This window comes from Rhodnius prolixus, unplaced genomic scaffold (assembly GCF_049639745.1).
Source record: "Rhodnius prolixus isolate KJV_2025 unplaced genomic scaffold, Rpr scaffold_6, whole genome shotgun sequence".
Taxonomy (NCBI): domain Eukaryota; kingdom Metazoa; phylum Arthropoda; class Insecta; order Hemiptera; family Reduviidae; genus Rhodnius; species Rhodnius prolixus.
This window is the reverse complement of record NW_027411634.1, coordinates 15,826,369-15,846,485: the sequence shown is the minus strand read 5'-3', so window position 1 is coordinate 15,846,485 and position 20,117 is coordinate 15,826,369. Positions and strand designations below refer to the sequence as shown.

The 20,117-nt window shown below is 33.4% G+C and overlaps 1 protein-coding gene across 11 annotated transcripts in view; it reads left to right on the top strand.

The window, feature by feature from the left end:
• LOC141460164 (trace amine-associated receptor 8c) overlaps nucleotides 1-20,117 on the top strand; it is a 471,099-nt gene that overhangs the window by 406,913 nt on the left and 44,069 nt on the right. For 10 of the 11 annotated variants that reach the window (XM_074139888.1, XM_074139892.1, XM_074139886.1 and 7 more), the window contains one exon: nucleotides 2,366-2,662. In XM_074139888.1, the coding sequence (XP_073995989.1) occupies nucleotides 2,366-2,662 (297 nt within the window). The remainder of the gene's footprint in view (nucleotides 1-2,365; nucleotides 2,663-20,117) is intronic. The other variant, XM_074139893.1, reaches the window with a different exon arrangement.

Sequence of the window (20,117 nt, the reverse complement as noted above, 5' to 3'; positions counted from 1 at the left end):
TAAGTTTTTGTTAAGGAGATATGTATACGGCCTCCATGTACGTTTATAAAGCGTACTTTAATTTCCCATCTCTACCCAAAACATCTGATGTTCATGTTAAGTAAGATCCCTCAACATTTTTAGTGTTTATTTAAGGCAACCAAGGGATCTTACGTGAGCAAAAACTTAGACTTGTTGAAGGGTATAGGTCCGTGTGTGTTGATAGCGATTGCGTTTCTTTACATTGCTTCTAAAAACAATTACGAGGGTCGTTTGAAAAGTCCGTGCAAAGTCAGAGAGATAGCACTACTGGCGCGTATCGAGGTTATGTTTAGTTAGTAGCATCTCTTGGAAGAACACACACCAAGTTTCAGCCAGATCGGTCTATTTCTTTGTGTTTGGCATTCGTTTGAATCGAGGAAGTCGAGTGATTTTCAAATCGTGAGAAGTGTTGCAAGGACGGTTTGCAGCTGTTCCAGAAGAATCCGCAGGACTTTAAGCGTCGTTTCGTCACTGTGGATGAAACATGGATACATCACTACACTCCTGAGACCACAGAACAATCTAAACAATGGGTTACCAAGGGGGAATCTGTGCCAAAAAAGGCGAAGACTGTTCCTTCGGCCGGAAAGATTATGGCGACTGTCTTTTGGGATTCGCAAGGAATAATCCTCATCGACTATCTGGAAAAGGGTAAAACTATTAAAGGTGCATATTATTCATCGTTATTGGACCGTTTGAAAACCGAGCTGCAAGAAAAACGCCCACGATTGGCCCACAAAAAAGTCCTTTTCCATCACGACAACCCACCAGCTCACACCTCAGCAGTTGTGGTCGCAAAATTAATGGAAATAGGGTTCCAACTCGTTTCACATCCCCCCTATTCTCCAGACTTGGCTCCCTCGGACTACTATTTGTTCCCAAATATGAAGAAATGGCTGGCGGGAAAAAGATTTTATTCAAACGAGGAGGTGATTGCAGAAACGAATGGCTATTTTTCAGACTTGGACAAATCCTATTATTCGGAAGGGATCAACAAACTAGAGCAGCGTTGGACGAAGTGTATAAGCCTAAAAGGAGACTATGTTGAAAAATAAAAAAGGTTTACCCCAAAAAATTAAGTAGTTTTTATTTTTGCACGGACTTTTCAAACGACCCTCGTATATTCTATTCGTATTAATAATGTTGTCCTAAATTACGCTTGGGTAGCCATTAATAAAAATTCATCTGTTTAAAAATTTCTCCATTCTTTAGGCAAAATTCTATATTTTCTTTTAAAAGTTTGATAAGTAATCTATAATGATTTTAAAAACTGTTTTATCTCATTTTTTAACTCTGTACAGAGTCAATGAAAAGCGACAAGTTTGTTAAGGAAAACAAATTCTCAGATTTCACTATAAATATCAATGTTGCAGAGTTTATATTGCTCTATGTTGATTTTCCTTTATGGCAACAGAAACATTTTTTGCAAAAGATAATTGAAAAAGTAATTAAAAAAAGAAAAATGTCTGTTGGAAAAAATAGAATATTTCAAAGAGACAAAAATATGTACCAAAGTCAACTCTGTGTAGCGAAGGGTTAAACAAATTTAATGGATAAGATAACCTTACTGAACATGCTTTGCAATTAAGTTTTTATTTTTTTAAAAAAATCCATAAAACTGTTGAAGTCAAAGAACTAATAGTGTATAAACTTAGGCGAATGATTGACATTTGTAATACAACATGACGTTGCTAACCTCAGACCTTTCACTGATTGTGTACTAGCATTCGACAATGTTGTGACAGAGACAAGCTTGAGATTTGTTCAGAGGTTTCTGAATAAAGCAGTGAATGATTGGATAAGATCCATTCTTGCACTGAGTTTTCTGTTCAAGCAAATATTATGAACTTTAATTGATTTCCTAGTTTGTAGCATTGAAAGTTTTTGTTCTAATTACTTTTTACTTATAGAAGTAAAAACAGACTATAAAAAAACTGCAAATAATAATACGGTCTTTCCACCAAATCTACTAGCAGCACAAGCACCTACTACCTGACTAGTAAAATATCCAAAAGCGAATGCAGACAATATCCATGCTTGCCAGTGAAGACTCCATTTAAACTCATCCGTCATGGGTATAATGGCTACTGGCATTATAACTCTATCTGCTGCATTTATGAAGTTTGCAATAGAACATAATCCAACAATTCTGGATGTCTCAGGAAGCATCTTAAACTAACTTTTAAATAGCCTTACTCTATGTTTTTCCTTTAATAATTACTTTTTTTTTAAATCAAAACTTTGTCTTACAGTAAGCTTAGAGTAAGTAGTAAAATGCAGCTTTATGCACGGCTTACCGCTGTAGTGACCATGTTCGCTTTTGTTTTGGCTATTCTGTTGACAGTGTTTCTGCCAGGGGTGTATGACGGTGTTGAGCATCACGTTGGTTGCCTCGTTGACCGTCTATTCAGCTGTAGTACTGCCCAAAGGAGGTTATTACTTCAACGTATCCGGCTTAGCCGCCTGTGATCCATTCTATACAAGACCCAGCATCCGAATACTGGCCGCTTGCTCTTTCTACTTTCCTACAACAATGTTGCTCATGTACTGTTATGGATCAGCCTTTCATGCGAACAAATTAAGGATTAAGGGCACCGTTTCAAATTCAAATGATGTTGCAGCGAATTCTGCTGTACACAAGGTATGTTCATTTTCTTAATCACAAAGTTTTGTTTTGTCTTTTTTTTTTACTTAAATGTGGTTATTTAAACTTTATACCTACCATTAAATAGGGGTTTACCGATTTTTTAACCATTATTAAAAGGTAACACATTCATTAATAAATCTAAACTTGTTACCATTAATACAAGACAATGAATTCATCAGTAAATCCACAATTGAAATGCCTTCCTCTTATATTTTCTTAAATAATGCATATTTTTGAATTGTTTAGTCATTATTACAAGATATTTTATTTTATTTACTTATACAATCACCAGATAAAATTCTTTTTTAGTTGGGAGTAAACTTCACAATTATAAATACAAAAGGAAGCTAAGTTAAATCATATGAAAATTAAAAATGTACTCTTAAGAATAAAATATAACACGCCCATCAAATTGCCATCGAGATATCTCTTTACATGTCTGTAGGTATTATATCAACACGGGGGGCGATTCAGTGGCCACCTCGTTCACGTGATCATGGACTATTTCCTTTGGGGATGCCTGAAGAACAAGGAGATTATTCATAACTTTTCTCTTTCTTTTCTTATTTCTGCTTATCTAAAAGCATTTCTAAATCTAGGTGTATCAGAATCAAGCCGGAATTGCATCTGTAGATGAACTAAAGCAGAGAATAAAAGATGCCTGTAACTCGGTTATAGCCGAATCTATTTCTTTGGCAGTAAGGGACAATTGGCTGGAAAGAGCATGTCTATGCATCTCTAATGGTGGAGGCCATTTCGAGCATGATCTGTAATATTAATGAGGAGTAAAATTTATTATAAAATAGTACTTTTCTTCTTATTCAATCAAAAAACCGTTATAATATTATCATTTTGAAATTTCTTATAAGAATCATGTTTTCATTCATAACTTCTAAAATATCGCTCACAGAAAAAAACCGTTCATGTAAATTTTTCTTTAAAAAAATAGAGGAATCTATTTCTGAAATAAAAACCGCACCTTCCCATTTGAAAAAATGAAGTTGGTGCCTGTATCTCGCTTCTGGAAGCACCGAAAAAAATTTACAAAGTAAATTTGGATTCCTAACAAAAAACTAAGGGAACACATATTTTTTAGTTTTTTTCTAGCTATCTTAGTTTCCGAGAAAAAGTCGTTGTCCATGTAGCTTGGGACACCCTGTATACCTAACATTTATTGAAATTTAATAAAAGTGAATATAGGATTTATATTACAAGAAATTAATTTAGAATCCTAAATATGATTTAAAATCCAAGTACATACCCTAGAAACTCAGAAGAAAGATATTATGAAGTAAGATCAGAATTCTTCGACAAAAAAAATCGTATCCCAGTTTGTGTTGTTTTACTCTATTTTTCATGTACTATCGCGTAGTTAATTACGAAGGTTATTATCATCCACCCACAGTTCTTCTTTTTCGTTTGGAAAACTCTCAAGCTTGGATGGCTCATGTAATAAGATTTGATCTGTTTTGAAACGTTGTAATAATACATTATGATTACTTTTGTAACTCTAATATATATATAAAAAAATTCTATATGCTCTGCCATGTTGCAAAAAATTACAGTTATAAAGGAGGATTTTCCCTACATTATAAAAAAAATTTGGGAATTTTATCTTTTATAGGAAAAGAGAAAAAAATTATCAAAGTTGGTTGTTTTTCAACGATTTTTCATGCACCTTTTTGACGATCAACCAACCTTTATACAACTGTCCTACCGGACAGTTACTTCAAGAAAACAAAAATAGGAGTTTTTAATACCTTTAGTCACAACATTGGCAGTTCTATGTTAACAGTGAACGTTGACTCTACCATATTAAAACCTTTATTGTGCTTTTATTAGAAAACTTAGTTATATCTATATTATTTTAGTTGAGGGACCGCGTTTATGTAAAGATACATTATTTAGTAAACCTTGTTATATGTCTACTTTAGTTTAAAACACTTCATCACGCTTCGGGGATTACTAAACTACAAGTGAAAGCTCCAGGAGGGTCTCCTGGAAAGTAAAGTCAACCTTGTTACAATCCTAATAGAAGAAAAGTGGTAGGCAAAGAGACGGCCAGAAGTTTGTCAATGAGGAGAATTATGAGGCTACACAACTTAACTAGTTTGTGCATCTAGTTGTAGGATTAGTTTTGGTATAATAACGTGTCGCGTTGTTCTACTTTATTATTGTAATTTATACTTACCTTGTTTAATTACATTTACAGCGTTATTGATCACGAAATTTTGTACTATTTCTTTTTTGCTTTTTCAAAGTAAGTTAACCGAATATTCTTAATGAATAAAACGTTTCTTGTATAGAGATGAAGTTCTTCAACTGTTTAATTAAAGTTGCTATAATTAACATTTAATGTCATTGGTTATTTCGATCTTTTTTAAAGTGTGAGTCACGCCTCGGGCCATAAAATCAGAAAGAGCGACGTTCAAAGTTAATAAAAAGTAAAAGGTAGATTCCAACGAAATTCGCATGATTGTATCGCTCTATTTAACTATTTATTTCTGCCATTTTGTAATCCATTAATATTGAGAGTGATAGATTTTTAAGTTAAAATAGTTGTTGAAATGACGAATTATTCACTATCGCCTCCAATATTCCTCTATTTTTTCATGGAGAAAAAAAATGCATTAAGCCTTACTATTAAAGCATTTAACAGAATTGCAATACTGCTTGATACTAAACCAAAGCTAAGCCTTTTTCTTTAGAAACACTTAAAAAATTAAATGAAGCCATTATTTTATCTTCCATGTGTTACGCAATCCATATCTGGGGGCTCAGTTACTCCGACATAATTCAAAGTACACATTTACAGTTTTTTAAAAGATGCTTCCACCTGAATAAATCAGTACCGTCTCATATGATAAGGCTGGAGTATGATATTCCACATGATAAACTTTTAATGGTAAAACTCGCCTTGAATTGGGTTTTGAGGATGCTGTCAATGAATGAGGACCGCTTTCCTAGATTGTGCTTCGAAAGACTATTTGTCTTTCTCTTCGGCTGATCTAGGAAGCGGCTCCAGATATAACTGGGTTTCTCAAGTCGTTTTGGTTTTAAGAGAAATAAATGAAGAGAACATATTGAACATTTCTGATCCTCGAATATTTACAGCGAGTTTTGTCCTCCTATCAGCTTTACCTTTATAATTCCGACCTTAAAAAGTTTCGTGTTTCTGAATATAGTACTTTATATAGAGACTACTTGTTTTCTGATCGTGAAGCCTGTCACAATTCTAAAATCAACTTCTATTTAAAACGCTTTATTTTTCAAGTTTGACTCTCAGGCAAGCATATTTTTAAATTTTCTGGTAAGGCTGGTTATACCTATTATTTGTACCACTAAATTTATGTCCATTTTGTAAAAATATTGAGGTAAGTCTTTACCATTGTTATTGTATTTGTCCAGTCTAAAACATGTTCCGTATTAAAGTCATACCATTATTTTCTCTTTTACCTATCTCAAGTTTTGGCTCTGTCTCTGTCACACGCTCTCCGAAATTCTACCCATAGTCTCTATATCTACACATTATTTTGTTTCAAACTAAAATCATTTTTATTGTAATCTTCTATTTCTTTTTGTAATATTTACCAATCTAATAGTTTCAAATTTCATATTTAATTATACTATTGTAAAGCTATTATTATTGTATACTTCTGTTTTATTGTACCCCAACTCTTTCGTATGGGGCAAGGCCCCGGTTGCAAATAAACAAATAAAATACTACTTGATACTAAGAGAAGAATGATTTGCGTAATGGCTATAGCTAATATTATTTAAGTCATTTATTCTCCGACAATCTTTAAACTAAAATTGATATTTTGTTTTTTTACTTCACTCGCAAGCAACTGTGAGTATCAGATCGAAGCTAAAATCATCTAAGTAAGATATACGAGGGTCGTTTGAAAAGTCCGTGCAAAAATAAAAACTACTTAATTTTTTGGGGTAAACCTTTTTTATTTTTCAACATAGTCTCCTTTTAGGCTTATACAGTTTGTTGATCCCTTCCGAATAATAGGATTTGTCCAAGTCTGAAAAATAGCCATTCGTTTCTGCAATCACCTCCTCGTTTCCCGCCAGCCATTTCTTCATATTGGGGAACAAATAGTAGTCCGAGGGAGCCAAGTCTGGAGAATAGGGGGGATGTGAAACGAGTTGGAACCCTATTTCCATTAATTTTGCGACCACAACTGCTGAGGTGTGAGCTGGTGCGTTGTCGTGATGGAAAAGGACTTTTTTGTGGGCCAATCGTGGGCGTTTTTCTTGCAGCTCGGTTTACAAACGGTCCAATAACGATGAATAATATGCACCTGTAATAGTTTTACCCTTTTCCAGATAGTCGATGAGGATTATTCCTTGCGAATCCCAAAAGACAGTCGCCATAATCTTTCCGGCCGAAGGAACGGTCTTCGCCTTTTTTTGGCGCAGATTCCCCCTTGGAAACCCATTGTTTAGATTGTTCTTTGGTCTCAGGAGTGTAGTGATGTATCCATGTTTCATCCACAGTGACGAAACAACGCTTAAAGTCCTGCGGATTCTTTTGGAACAGCTGCAAACCGTCCTTGCAACACTTCACACGATTTCGTTTTTGGTCAAGCGTGAGCAATCGCGGCACCCATCTTGCGGATAGCTTTGTCATGTCCAAATGTTGATGCAAAATATTATGTACCCTTTCATTCGAGATGCCCACAGCACTAGCAATCTCACGCACCTTCACTCTTCTGTCATCCATCACCATATCATGGATTTTATCAATGATTTCTGGAGTAGTAACCTCAACAGGGCGTCCAGAACGTTCAGCGTCACTTGTGCCCATATGGCCACTCCGAAAATTTTGAAACCACTTATAAACTGTTCTAATCGAAGGTGCAGAGTCACCATAATATACGAACATAAATAAAAATAATCTGTTTGTGAAAATTCACTCGACTTTTTCTAATTACTATTCTTAAAGTTCTAACTCACAAATTGTCTCCAAAATTAGGATTTTTGAGTTACAAATTATTCATCTTAAATATCTCGTTATCTCTTTAAAAGAAATCTATCCTTCCTTAGTACAGAAGTACTCTTATTTGAATTTTCGGGATAAATATTTCTAGTAAAAGTTGTAGATAGTTACATGTTTTAATAATCACTATACAAAATTTAAATAAAATCGTAGAAGTTGATTGCTGAATATCTTAAAATGCGGAATATTCTATTCGATAAAGTGAACTTCTAAGTTAGTCGATTTGTTTATCGAATTTGGGAATTCCGTTTCGCGTTTAATTTTAATTAAAATTATATACGAGTAGTTGTCAAGCCAGTTACAATAAACAGTAATGGTTTGCCGATCCATTATTCTTTTTTTACTTTATCCCCGTTTCTGATTTTAACAATCTCGGACTTCTTATTTTGTTCTCTAAATTCCTCTTTACACAATAAGCTTTCAATGAGTATATAATAATCTTATTGATGTTATTTATCATTTCCACAAAACCATTCAAGCTTTATATTAGTTTATATCTAAAAGAAATAGTCATGGCGTCCTGATGTTTTTACTTAGTTATTTATTTACTAATACTTGTTTGTATAGTATTATTAAAGTAGTATATTTTGTTGACATATATGGCCACGGTGCAGTACAATTTGAAGTATCCGATAAAAGCTTCTCATCTAGTTTTATTAGAAATAAAAGCTAACTTTTATTACAGCAGTAAAGTGAATGTGACACCTTCCAAATTAGAAAACCAAGAGTGGTATTGAAGCCTCCGTCACTCCTACACTGGGCGGTGTTGATGAGGGACTATCCGGTAGGAGGCGGACCAAAGCAAAAAGGAACATTCGAAACTAAGCTCCAGGGCAGTAGATGACTGTAGTGCCAATGAAAAACGGTGGTTTAAAAGCAGTTGGATTAGTTCGGGTAACAACCAAACTGATGGATCAAAACCACTAGTTCTAATGGACTGTAACTTTTTTTTTTTTTTTTCTGTTGGTTTTCATTATTTTTTATTATTATTATTTCAATTATTAAATTCACCATTTTACACAGAAAGTAACATGTATAGTTCTCAAAGTCGGCACAAAATGTTCATTAAAGAATCATTTTGAAGAATCGTTTGGATTATGCTACCTTCAGAAATTGGATTTTTTTCTACCAATCGATATAAAACTGTACCATTATCGAACTAAATTTAGTAGCAGGGAATTTAAATTTTGATCATTAATGATTTAATTATTAATTAAATTAATTTATTTATTTTATTAATAATTTCAAGAGGAGTGTTTTTTGTGAAATATTCATCACCATGGCTGGCCATAATAGCTTTCATGATGTAGTATGTGATTCAATTAAATGGACACATAAATGCAATCATGTTCCAGTATTGGTCAATAGAAGTGACAATTTAAGGACAAATAGTTTTATCTCTTCTTCAATCCCTCTATAAATTGTAATTATAAATACATAATTATTATTGAATACATAATTTCTAGTGATGGACAGTATTCACTGTAATGGTTTAAAGCAGCGTTTCCTAACCTTTTTTTTGGGGCTCGCGTACCACTTGGTAGTACATCATGCTAAATTGTACCACTTCGTAAAAATGATTGTATTTCGCGAAATTTGTTATTCCGAGTGTGTTATTTTATTATTATTATCTTTATTTGTATAGAGGATACAAATTTTATCTGTTACAAAGGAGTTCCAAGTTCATGTTCACTTTATAAACTTTGTAAAGTGTAAGATCTTAGTTTTAACACTTTTTTTAAATAATTAAAAATTGGGTACATATTTTTCTCTTCAAAATTATTAATTAATTTACAAAGTTCTTCTTTAGGATTATTATATTTGTGCCCAAATCTTCTAAATTAATTTCTTTTAAGCATTCCAACTACCTGTAAGTACCAATTAAATCTAATGTTGCTTGGATAGAGCTCATTCATTACAATCAGTCTCTTTAAGCAGATCTTTACATAGTTATCATTTAAGTTCTGTCACTTGATAATTCTATTAAATTTTCTTTATCTTTTATTGATAATTATGTAGCTTTTCCTAAATTTTCTTTATAGAAGGGGTTTGAATCCCAATTTTCATCTGTGTTTTCGGGTTTTGGAAAATACTCCATGAAAGACAATTTAAATCCTGTTAATTGTGCTATTATATTTTCTCGTACATCTTGAGACAGACTAACCTTATTACTGTACATATTAACAACTTTACTGTATAATATTATTAATTAAAATAATTTTTATGAATTATAGAATAGGAGATTTTTATGCTTTGATTTTTTTTTTTAAATATTTTATGTTCGCCATTACTGGTAACAGGTTAATATATTTTAAAACTAACATTTGTATTACAAATTTTTGTATTTATATTAAATTTAGATTAAAGCGCATCAACATCTAAAAATCATTGATGCCTAGAGTTTTATTTGTGCACTACCAGACTCTCCGGAAAGTGTTGTAAGAGTAGAGGTCCCCCGATGAAGAGGAAAGCTAAGGGTAATAAGCCCTGGGTTTTGAACCCTAGACTTTCCCAAAACTTTTTCTATGACGTAAGAGTAACAAAACTTTATTTACCAATTCATTATTCATGTATATTTTTTATTAAATCACAGATTTCATGAAAACTACGATGATTAACGTTAGAGATGAACTTTTTTTAAAAAAAACTTTGATTAAAATGTAATCTTTTACCAAAAAAAAACTTAGTAGCTTACTTCCTAATGTAATTTAATGGAGGGGAATCTGTTTACAGCAAAGTTGTTGACAGGAGTCGTACATAGGTGCTGTAAACATTTGTGTCAAAAATGAAAATATATCTTAGTGAATCGTACCTAATTTTCAACTCTTTCTAAATCACAAATAATTCAGTATTCTATAAAGTTTCATTTGGCAACCATCTTATAAAAAGTTTATAGTATTTATATTCTAAATTATTGAAACGATTGCAGGGGAAAAAAATGAAGTACTGAACTTTAAAGGAAGTTATTTTCTTACCCATCTTCCAATGAACACACGCTTTGCTCGTGAATCCAATAAAACTCTTGTAAAGTACAGTTCTATTACTTGTACCATATTTTTATATTGTTTTCATATTATTACTTTTTGTTAGACCTAATAAAAATCCCTTTTTATTCGACAAATATGTAATAAAATCAATATTTGTGTATGAGATATTACAAATCAATTTTAAAATGCTCGTATAAACTTTTGTTAGAGGGAGTATGGATGCGTTACCAGGTAATTAAGGTCAAAATACAAAAAGAGATTTGCCTAGGCACCATAGGTGTTCCACTAAGCGTTCACAACGATCACGCTCACGACCGCGGTTTTGCCGGTTCCACTTGCTTGCGAGCGTTACAATCGAAAACTCAAGTGGAATGGACTGTGGGGCGTTTTAACCGTTCATGTAAACACAACAAATGGCGACCTCGAAAATAAGTCAGAAGCTTGAAGAGGTGGTTTTTTAATTTTAACCCCGTTTATAAGCAGTTATAACAAACTTTAAAGTTGACTTATATTAAAAATATACAGGGTGTTCAGCATAAGACTACGGTAACTTCGGGAAGCGATTCTGGGCATCATTTGCAACAAAAAATTCCATATAAACTATGGCTCGATTCGGCTCCGTTTTATAGATATTTTTAATTTTATGTTTTTTCAAGGTACTACTACTTTTTAGCAAACAGTTGTATATATTTCTCAAACTATTAAAGCTACAGCTATTTTAATAAGCTCATTAGAAAGAAGGTTAAATTTCCTTTTAAATAAGCTAATTTGTATTCCAAAATAATAATATTAAGTATTTCACTTTGTGGCCCAAACATAAGAAATAGCAAGTTTCTAAATTTTTCCAAAAACTTTGACTTCATTTTTCTCAAAAACATTTTATATGAAAAAACCGTGCACTATTCAGGAAAAACATCTACATACGATCACCTTTCGAACGGTATACAATAATTGGGGTTATTTTAAAAATTGATGCCGAAATCTGTGATTAATAGCAAAAAAGTAGGCCTCAAAACAGCGTCGGCATTATGAAAGGAATTCATCTACCATAAGAATATAACTGACCAGAATCATCAAATCCAGCACGATTTTTTGCAAACGTGTAATTTAATAATTTATTTATTTAAGAACTATATTCAAAAAAATAAAACTTACATTAAAAATAATAAAATAAAATAAAAAGAAGAAAAATGAATATGATGTTAAATGAGTGTTAGGTACCAATTTCAAAAGAAAGGATTTTCGTTTAACGAGTTTAGATCTGTGTGTTGTTCTTTAGTTAATTAGAGAAATATGCCAAATAATGTGAATAAATCACAGATTTTCTTGAACTACTCAGTAAACTTTTGGAATTAACAGGTTGTGAAGAGCTAATGAATCAAGTCGTGAACTTACTTATCGCTCTAATCTCCAAGTTAAAAACTGACTGTTTTATCCTAATACGGCTTATAAAAACAAATAAATACAAGAAGAAGAAAAGATAGTTTAAAGTCTACATTTTCATTAGATATTTAGTTGTCATTTTGCTATCATTATGACAGCGTATTCGAATATTGAATATCACGATATGTTATACATCTACGGTTTCGTAGATGGGAACAGTGGAGAAGCTAGGCGGGAGTATTCGAGATGTTTTCCTGATAGGGTGTTCCAAACGCTAAGACGATCGTGGAGGTGTACAGGCGGTCCGGTGAAGTATTCCATCCACTATTATTTAATTTGGGGATCAGAGCGAGTAATAAGTTCTTGGCTTAGTACTGGATTTGATGATTCTGGTCAGTTATATTCTTATGGTAGGTGAATTCCTTTCATAATGCCGACGCTGTTTTGAGGCCTACTTTTTTGCTATTAATCACAGATTTCGGCATCAATTTTTAAAATAACCCCAATTATTGTATACCGTTCGAAAGGTGATCGTGTGTAGATGTTTTTCCTGAATAGTGCACGGTTTTTTCATATAAAATGTTTTTGAGAAAAATGAAGTCAAAGTTTTTGGAAAAATTTAGAAACTTGCTATTTCTTATGTTTGGGCCACAAAGTGAAATACTTAATATTATTATTTTGGAATACAAATTAGCTTATTTAAAAGAAAAATTTAACCTCCTTTCTAATGAGCTTATTAAAATAGCTGTAGCTTTGATAGTTCGAGAAATATAGACAACGTTTTGCTAAAAAGTAGTAACACCTTGAAAAAACATAAAATTAAAAATATCTATAAAACGGAGCCGAATCGAGCCATAGTTTATATGGAATTTTTTGTTGCAAATGATGCCCAGAATCGCTTCCCGAAGTTACCGTAGTCTTATGCTGAACACCCTGTATATACAATTCAATTTTTATATTACATTTTCGTGGAGTATTTATAGTATAACAGTAGGATATTTATTTATGCAACGTAATAATGCTTTAGAAAGTTCTTCATCTAGTTTCGATGAAGAGTGGAATGCAATTTTACAAAATCGCAATGGTGAAAAGCGAAAACTTAGGCCACGTATTATTAACTATCAAAGTGTAATTGATCATTATTCAGTGATTTAATATGTAGAGGGATAAGTAATTTTTCATTTTATTATTTTTTTTAGACTTTCGAGAAACACATTCTATTATTTACATGAGATAATACTTCCATTTACCTGATTAAATTTTTTCGGTCGCCATCTTTGCTTTTAAAAATTGCGCTAAAATTTCCGAACGCCCACTTCGACCCATCTCTTAAGGTGGGGGGCGTTGTGAGCTTTGCGTGAGCGAAAATAGTGACGTCATTAGTGACGTTTTCGCCACGACCACAACGACCCCGGTCGCCAAGTAGAACGCCTGAAGGTATGTTTTGATCGTTGTGGTCGCTTAGTGGAACGCACCCCTAATAGTTTGTAACCTTCCCTATTTATTGAAGCTGTATGATTACAATGATGTATTGCTGATCAGCCAAGAAGATAGTAGGCACGAATTAAGATGCTGTTGTGCCTTAATTAATTAAAAATTGTTAACCATATAAAAAAACACAAAAAATCTCGGAATAAAAGTTAAAAAAATAAATAATCTTTTCCTAAATGGCTTACAAAACTGGTAGTATTTCCATATTTTTATAACAAGGAATGAAATCTGGTCTAAAAAAAAAGAATATTCTAAAACTAACTAATGTTTACATAATATTAGCCGAATATTTAAATTAAAAAGAGAAAATATGTGTGTTTGATTATTCAAATGAAAATATAAGCAAAGGACCAGATTTGGGCCAATTAGTGGTTGTTGGTTAAGGTTCTAAGCTGGAATTTTTATTTATATAAATAAAAAAATGAAATTGAAACTGTTTAATATTAGAGACCAAGATTCAGGGCCGGATTTAGATGTAAAGAGGCCCTAGGCTATTCCACTTATGAGGCCCTTTCACCTCCCATTTTTAAGTTTGTAAATTACATGAGAGATAGTAAAATACATCACTAACATACTGTGATATATACGAGGGTCGTTTGAAAAGTCCGTGCAAAAATAAAAACTACTTAATTTTTTGGGGTAAACCTTTTTTATTTTTCAACATAGTCTCCTTTTAGGCTTATACACTTCGTCCAACGCTGCTCTAGTTTGTTGATCCCTTCCGAATAATAGGATTTGTCCAAGTCTGAAAAATAGCCATTCGTTTCTACAATCACCTGCTCGTTTGAATAAAATCTTTTTCCCGCCAGCCATTTCTTCATATATTGGAGAACAAATAGTAGTCCGAGGGAGCCAAGACTGGAGAATAGGGGAGATGTGAAACGAGTTGGAACCCTATTTCCATTAATTTTGCGACCACAGCTGCTGAGGTGTGAGCTGGTGCGTTGTCGTAATGGAAAAGGACTTTTTTGTGGGCCAATCGTGGGCGTTTTTCTTGCAGCTCGGTTTTCAAACGGTCCAATAACGATGAATAATATGCACCTGTAATAGTTTTACCCTTTTCCAGATAGTCGATGAGGATTATTCCTTGCGAATCCCAAAAGACAGTCGCCATAATCTTTCCGGCCGAAGGAACGGTCTTCGCCATTTTTTGGCGCAGATTCCCTCTTGGTAACCCATTGTTTAGATTGTTCTTTGGTCTCAGGAGTGTAGTGATGTATCCATGTTTCATCCACAGTGACGAAACGACGCTTAAAGTCATGCGGATTCTTCTGGAACAGCTGCAAACCGTCCTTGCAACACTTCACTCGATTTCGTTTTTGGTCAAGCGTGAGCAATCGCGGCACCCATCTTGCGGATAGCTTTGTCAAGTCCAAATGTTGATGCAAAATATTATGTACCCGTTCATTCGAGATGCCCACAGCACTAGCAATCTCACGCACCTTCACTCTTCTGTCATCCATCACCATATCATGGATTTTATCAATGATTTCTGGAGTAGTAACCTCAACAGGGCGTCCAGCACGTTCAGCGTCACTTGTGCCCATATGGCCACTCCGAAAATTTTGAAACCACTTATAAACTGTTCTAATCGAAGGTGCAGAGTCACCATAATGTTTATCAAGCTTCTCTTTAGCCTCCTGAGGCGTTTTGCCTTTCATAAAGTAGTGTTTAATCAACACACGAAATTCTTTTTCGTCCATTTTTTGAAAATCACTCGACTTCCTCGATTCAAACGAATGCCAAACACAAAGAAATAGACCGATCTGGCTGAAACTTGGTGTGTGTTCTTCCAAGAGATGCTACTAACTAAACATAACCTCGATACGCGCCAGTAGTGCTATCTCTGTGACTTTGCACGGACTTTTCAAACGACCCTCGTATATATCAATATGTTAAATGAAACATGTTGTTTCATGATGAAACATTGTACCAGAGCTTAGTAGCATAAGGCACGTCAATATTTGCCATAGCAATCAGTGAACATATGAACCATTCTTTGGTGCAATTTAGTATATGTATACAAACGAACAGACCCAATGAGCCGAACGCGATGTTCTTAACCAATACATTTTTATGTTTGTTTATTAGTCATATGCGTAGGATTTCTCCTTATTTTCGGTTCAGTGTTTTAGTGTTCACTGTTTTTAGAATAGTGTACTAACAATTGGAATGTAGGCCCCTCTTGATCTTGAGGCCCTAGGCTGAAGCCTAGTTAGCCTACAGGAAAATCCGGCCCTGCCAAGATTCATACTGCAACTTTACCTTGCAAAATCATTCCAACTGTTGTTGTTATAAATTCAGTAAAAATAGGAGATAAGGTTTTTAATCGAACAGTAAATGCTCGTCAATTGTAAGAAGTTCACTTTGGTGAACTGTTTTGGAAAAAATTCCTTCAAAGAATTGTTTTAGATCAACATGAGGGACATTTAAAGTAAATCGTTGGAACTATTTTGAGAAAATCAAAGGATGTGGGACATCCTTCTATAAAACTGGGTAAAACTTTCCCAAAGTTAAAGACAGGTCTGATTGACGGGACCAAGTTAAGTTGTAATATTTCAACTTCCTGCAATTAAAAAAAAAACACTTTTAGTGCACAAAGCCTTTAAAATAGATTTAATATAAATTGGCAAGATCTAGGGACCCATGCTTTCCTTAGCTAGGAATAGAAAGTTGAAAACAAAAGAATCACATCCTGTCTATGCACTTCATAAACGCTTGCATTAGAAGCGAACGTACCATCTCTCAAGTGAACAAAAGGAATGTGCTTTACGTCGATAATCAGTAGAGAAATGACAGCTGAAGAAAAGTGCACTGACGTAGGGGTGTCACCGGATACTTTGCCCTAGAAGAGCCACGTTTATCACCAGCAATATAACCGGTGATTTGCCACAGTACATCCTCTTTGCACTACAACTTGTTTTGTTACAAGAACCCAGTTTTGTAAGGATGATGTCTACAGCAGAGTTGGTTACGCTATTGTTCCTAAAAATACAAAAAAAATGATAATTTCTTAATGTACTCACTGGAGTTCGCTAGCAGCGTCGCTTCTCTTCAAAATTGGTTCACTTCTACTACCGTCTTTTCTTTAATGTATCTATCATTTCCATCTACGCAGTACATTCTGCAGTAGCATTGAATCTAACTTACTTCAATTTCTAAAGTACTAGCCAATTCAATTCATTAAAACTTGAATTTCAAAACGTATTTTATTCTAACATTTTACACTTTTTAAACCATGCTTTACAATGCAAATTCATTTGAGGAACATCTAATTCTCCCGCAATATTTCCCCGCATAATTAAAAATGATGGTTAAAGCCGTTTTCCTGAAAAATCTTTTCAGAAAACTAGTAATTTCGGTGTACTGTATTTAGCAATTACCAACTTCTTTACTTGGTGGAGAAAACTAACAATTCTAAGGAACTTAAAGGAAAATAAATAACAGTGATAATAAAAGTTACATTTTTTATTGATATAGAAATGATTGAAAATAACTATTAAAAACATAATTTTAGGTTCGTAAACAAATTTTAAATAATGAAACCGCATTTAGCAAACAAATTAGTAACAAAACGAGAAGTTAAAACCAATTAGATCAACCCAATATGTACAAACCACCATTGGCCATAATATTAACTATCAAATACAGCAGAGGTGACCTACTTTTCTGTATATAAGATCTACCTTTTTATCTTAAAAGTGTGTCGCGATCGACTTGTTGTCATAGGCGTAGTCTAAGGGGGAAGAAGGGGTGTGAAATGCATACTATGTTTATACACTGTGTTTCAGTATAAGGTGCATTCCCAGCGAGGTATGGGTAGATAAGTAAAATATATTATTTTTTAAATCACTTGCCAAAGTTTTCGAGATATAGGCTCATGAAGAAAATAAATTTCCAGACCCAACTTTTGGTAGCAGCATTCCGTATATGCGGTATCTAAAAAAATTCATTCTTCCGACACTTTTTCAAGATGGCTTTTTACTAACTTAAAATGCAATTTAATTTTTTTATCAACTGCAATGTATAAGTGTCTGGCAAATTCCCAGAATGCATTAAACTATTGCTAGAAAGTTTTGTCTTCTACAATCGCTGCAAAGTCCATGTTACACCGGAATTCCACCCCAGACATTGCGAGCGTTCGACCAAAACTGGCCTGGTTAAATTAAGAGATAAGGTACACCATTTATAACAGTTTTTACTACTCGTTTTTCAAAATAAATCGACCCATCATGTGCAATCTAGCATCGGCCTTAATATTAACTATCAAATAGAGAAATAGCAGCCTTCCAGTGAAAATAAGGAATTATACAGTTTATTTTTAAAGGAAATTATTGTTGTTTTAAGGATTAAGGTCAGAGGCATAAAGTTCCAGAATAAAATGGATTGGAAGCAAGTTGAATTTTGGCTCAAACCTCAACCACTTCTACGTTCTTTAACCACTTCAACCACTTCTCAAATTGTTTTTCATCCTTCCAAACGTTTTAAACCATCCACAACATCTGTGGTATTAGTGGATAATGCCTTATCCTGTATATTAAAATAATTTTCAATAATCTCCAAAGAGACCTCGTGACTTCTGTGGTACTTTTCATTGGAGAAAAGTGAAATTATTAAAAAATATATACAGAGTGATCCATTTAAAACGCATCAATCGCTAATAACTTTTTAGGAAAGCGGAATTCCGAAAAAATCAAAGTTTTATCATCAAATAAATGACTGCATACGCGGGATTCGAACTGGAGATCTCCCACTTACAAAGCCCCGCTCTTGAACACTAGAACAACACCCGCCCATCACTGGCAAGATATTCTTACCGTAATCATAGGTCAAGAAGTCTTGTATAATGGGTGCATTAAAATGATGTGATGATTGCTTTTATTTGATGATAAAACAAATTTAACCAGATTCACCCACAACCACTACATGTTTTAAAATCTACAATTTTTATTATTTTTTACTTTGCGTCACCAATAACATTTTTTGCCTCCCAAAACGTGTATTTCTGGTGGAAAATTAATATTGAAAACCGATCACGAATAGATAAAATTGTAACTTTGATCTTAAATATCTCGACTAATATTAGGGATATTAAAACGGGATTAACGTTAATTTTTCACTGTTTTTTATGTAGTTTTCATAATCATTGTCAAAACCAGTGGTCCTTACAAAAAAAAAAAAAACTTATAGTTTACTTCGTGGGTTTTTTCGAAATTCCGCTTTCCTAAAAAGTTATTAGCGATTGGTGCGTTTTAAATGGATCTCCCTGTATAAATTGAGGTACAAACGTACATATAGTTTTAAAAATTAAGTGTAAACCAATGACGCATTCTTAAAAAAGAGAAAATTTACTGAAAATCTGCACCAACATAAAATTAAAAAAATATTTTAATAAACGCTTTGTAAAGCAAACATTTTAAAATTCATAAACTTCTGTTCCAATCTAATGCCTAAAATTTAACATACTCGTATGGTTTTTACATCCAATACCATTTTCTGTTACTGACAGAACGTATAATAAAATGAAGGTAATGTGGGCCAAAGTAACTCCATTTTATGGTATTTTGAAGGTGGTTTTCGCTGTGAACTTTTTCTTACGAATTCAAGAAGAGTAGAGTAAGTATTATTGTTACTAGTAATAGGGGAATTGAATTTATTTTTTTTAAAAAAAAATGCTAAATAGATATAAGGATGGGCGATTATTGGTTTGCAATAAATAGTTAAGTGATGCTTTTAGTGGCATCACGAATGGTTGAACCTGATCAGTCATTAATGGAACCTTAATATTAAAACAGGCAATTACAATAACTGTTGTGACTAAATATTGACTTGGGAATTCCTTAAATAGTATTTCTACTTGGGATCTCTTAAGGGGAGTGCCTTTCCACCAAGTGAGCAAACACATGTTAGAACTCTACCCACAAACCGAGCCCTCAATTCTTACCTCGACTCGGAGCAATCGTAAAAATATATTAGACTGCTTGCTAGGACGGTGTAAACAGAAATTATTAAAATAACCTGTTTTTATGGCGTACTTATACGCTCGTCTGGCTCATAGTTTGCAAGAGTAGTCTAGCCAGTTGGGTTTTTCATTTCTGTTGAGTTTTTTTCGTTTTCAAAAATGGCCCCCAACGATTTTTTTTAAACCTTAGCTATTCCCATTGCAAGTACAGAAACTCGTATAACTTCTATTGGAAATATTTTTCCAGAACAATTGGATTAAAGACGCTGCAAGGTTTGGAAAATGAGTGGATATTCCTCTAATGTGTCGATTCAGTACAATTTATATACAAACAAGAAGGATTAAATGTTTCGTTTTTGTTCCATTTTTAAAATCTTCGATCGGATTTGTCACTTTTCCGAAAGAATTTGTTTTATTTTATTGAAAACCATTCGCGTATATTTTCTAAGATTTTTCCAAAACATTGCAGATTACCTGTAACCTTCTATTTCAACCATATTCAAAGGAAATTCCATTAAGAACACTTCTTTAGGAGGGATGGCTTCACTCTAATGTGCCACTAGTGTATTACACATGGTTGTATGTACAATTAAGAAGGCTTAAATATTATTGCAAAAT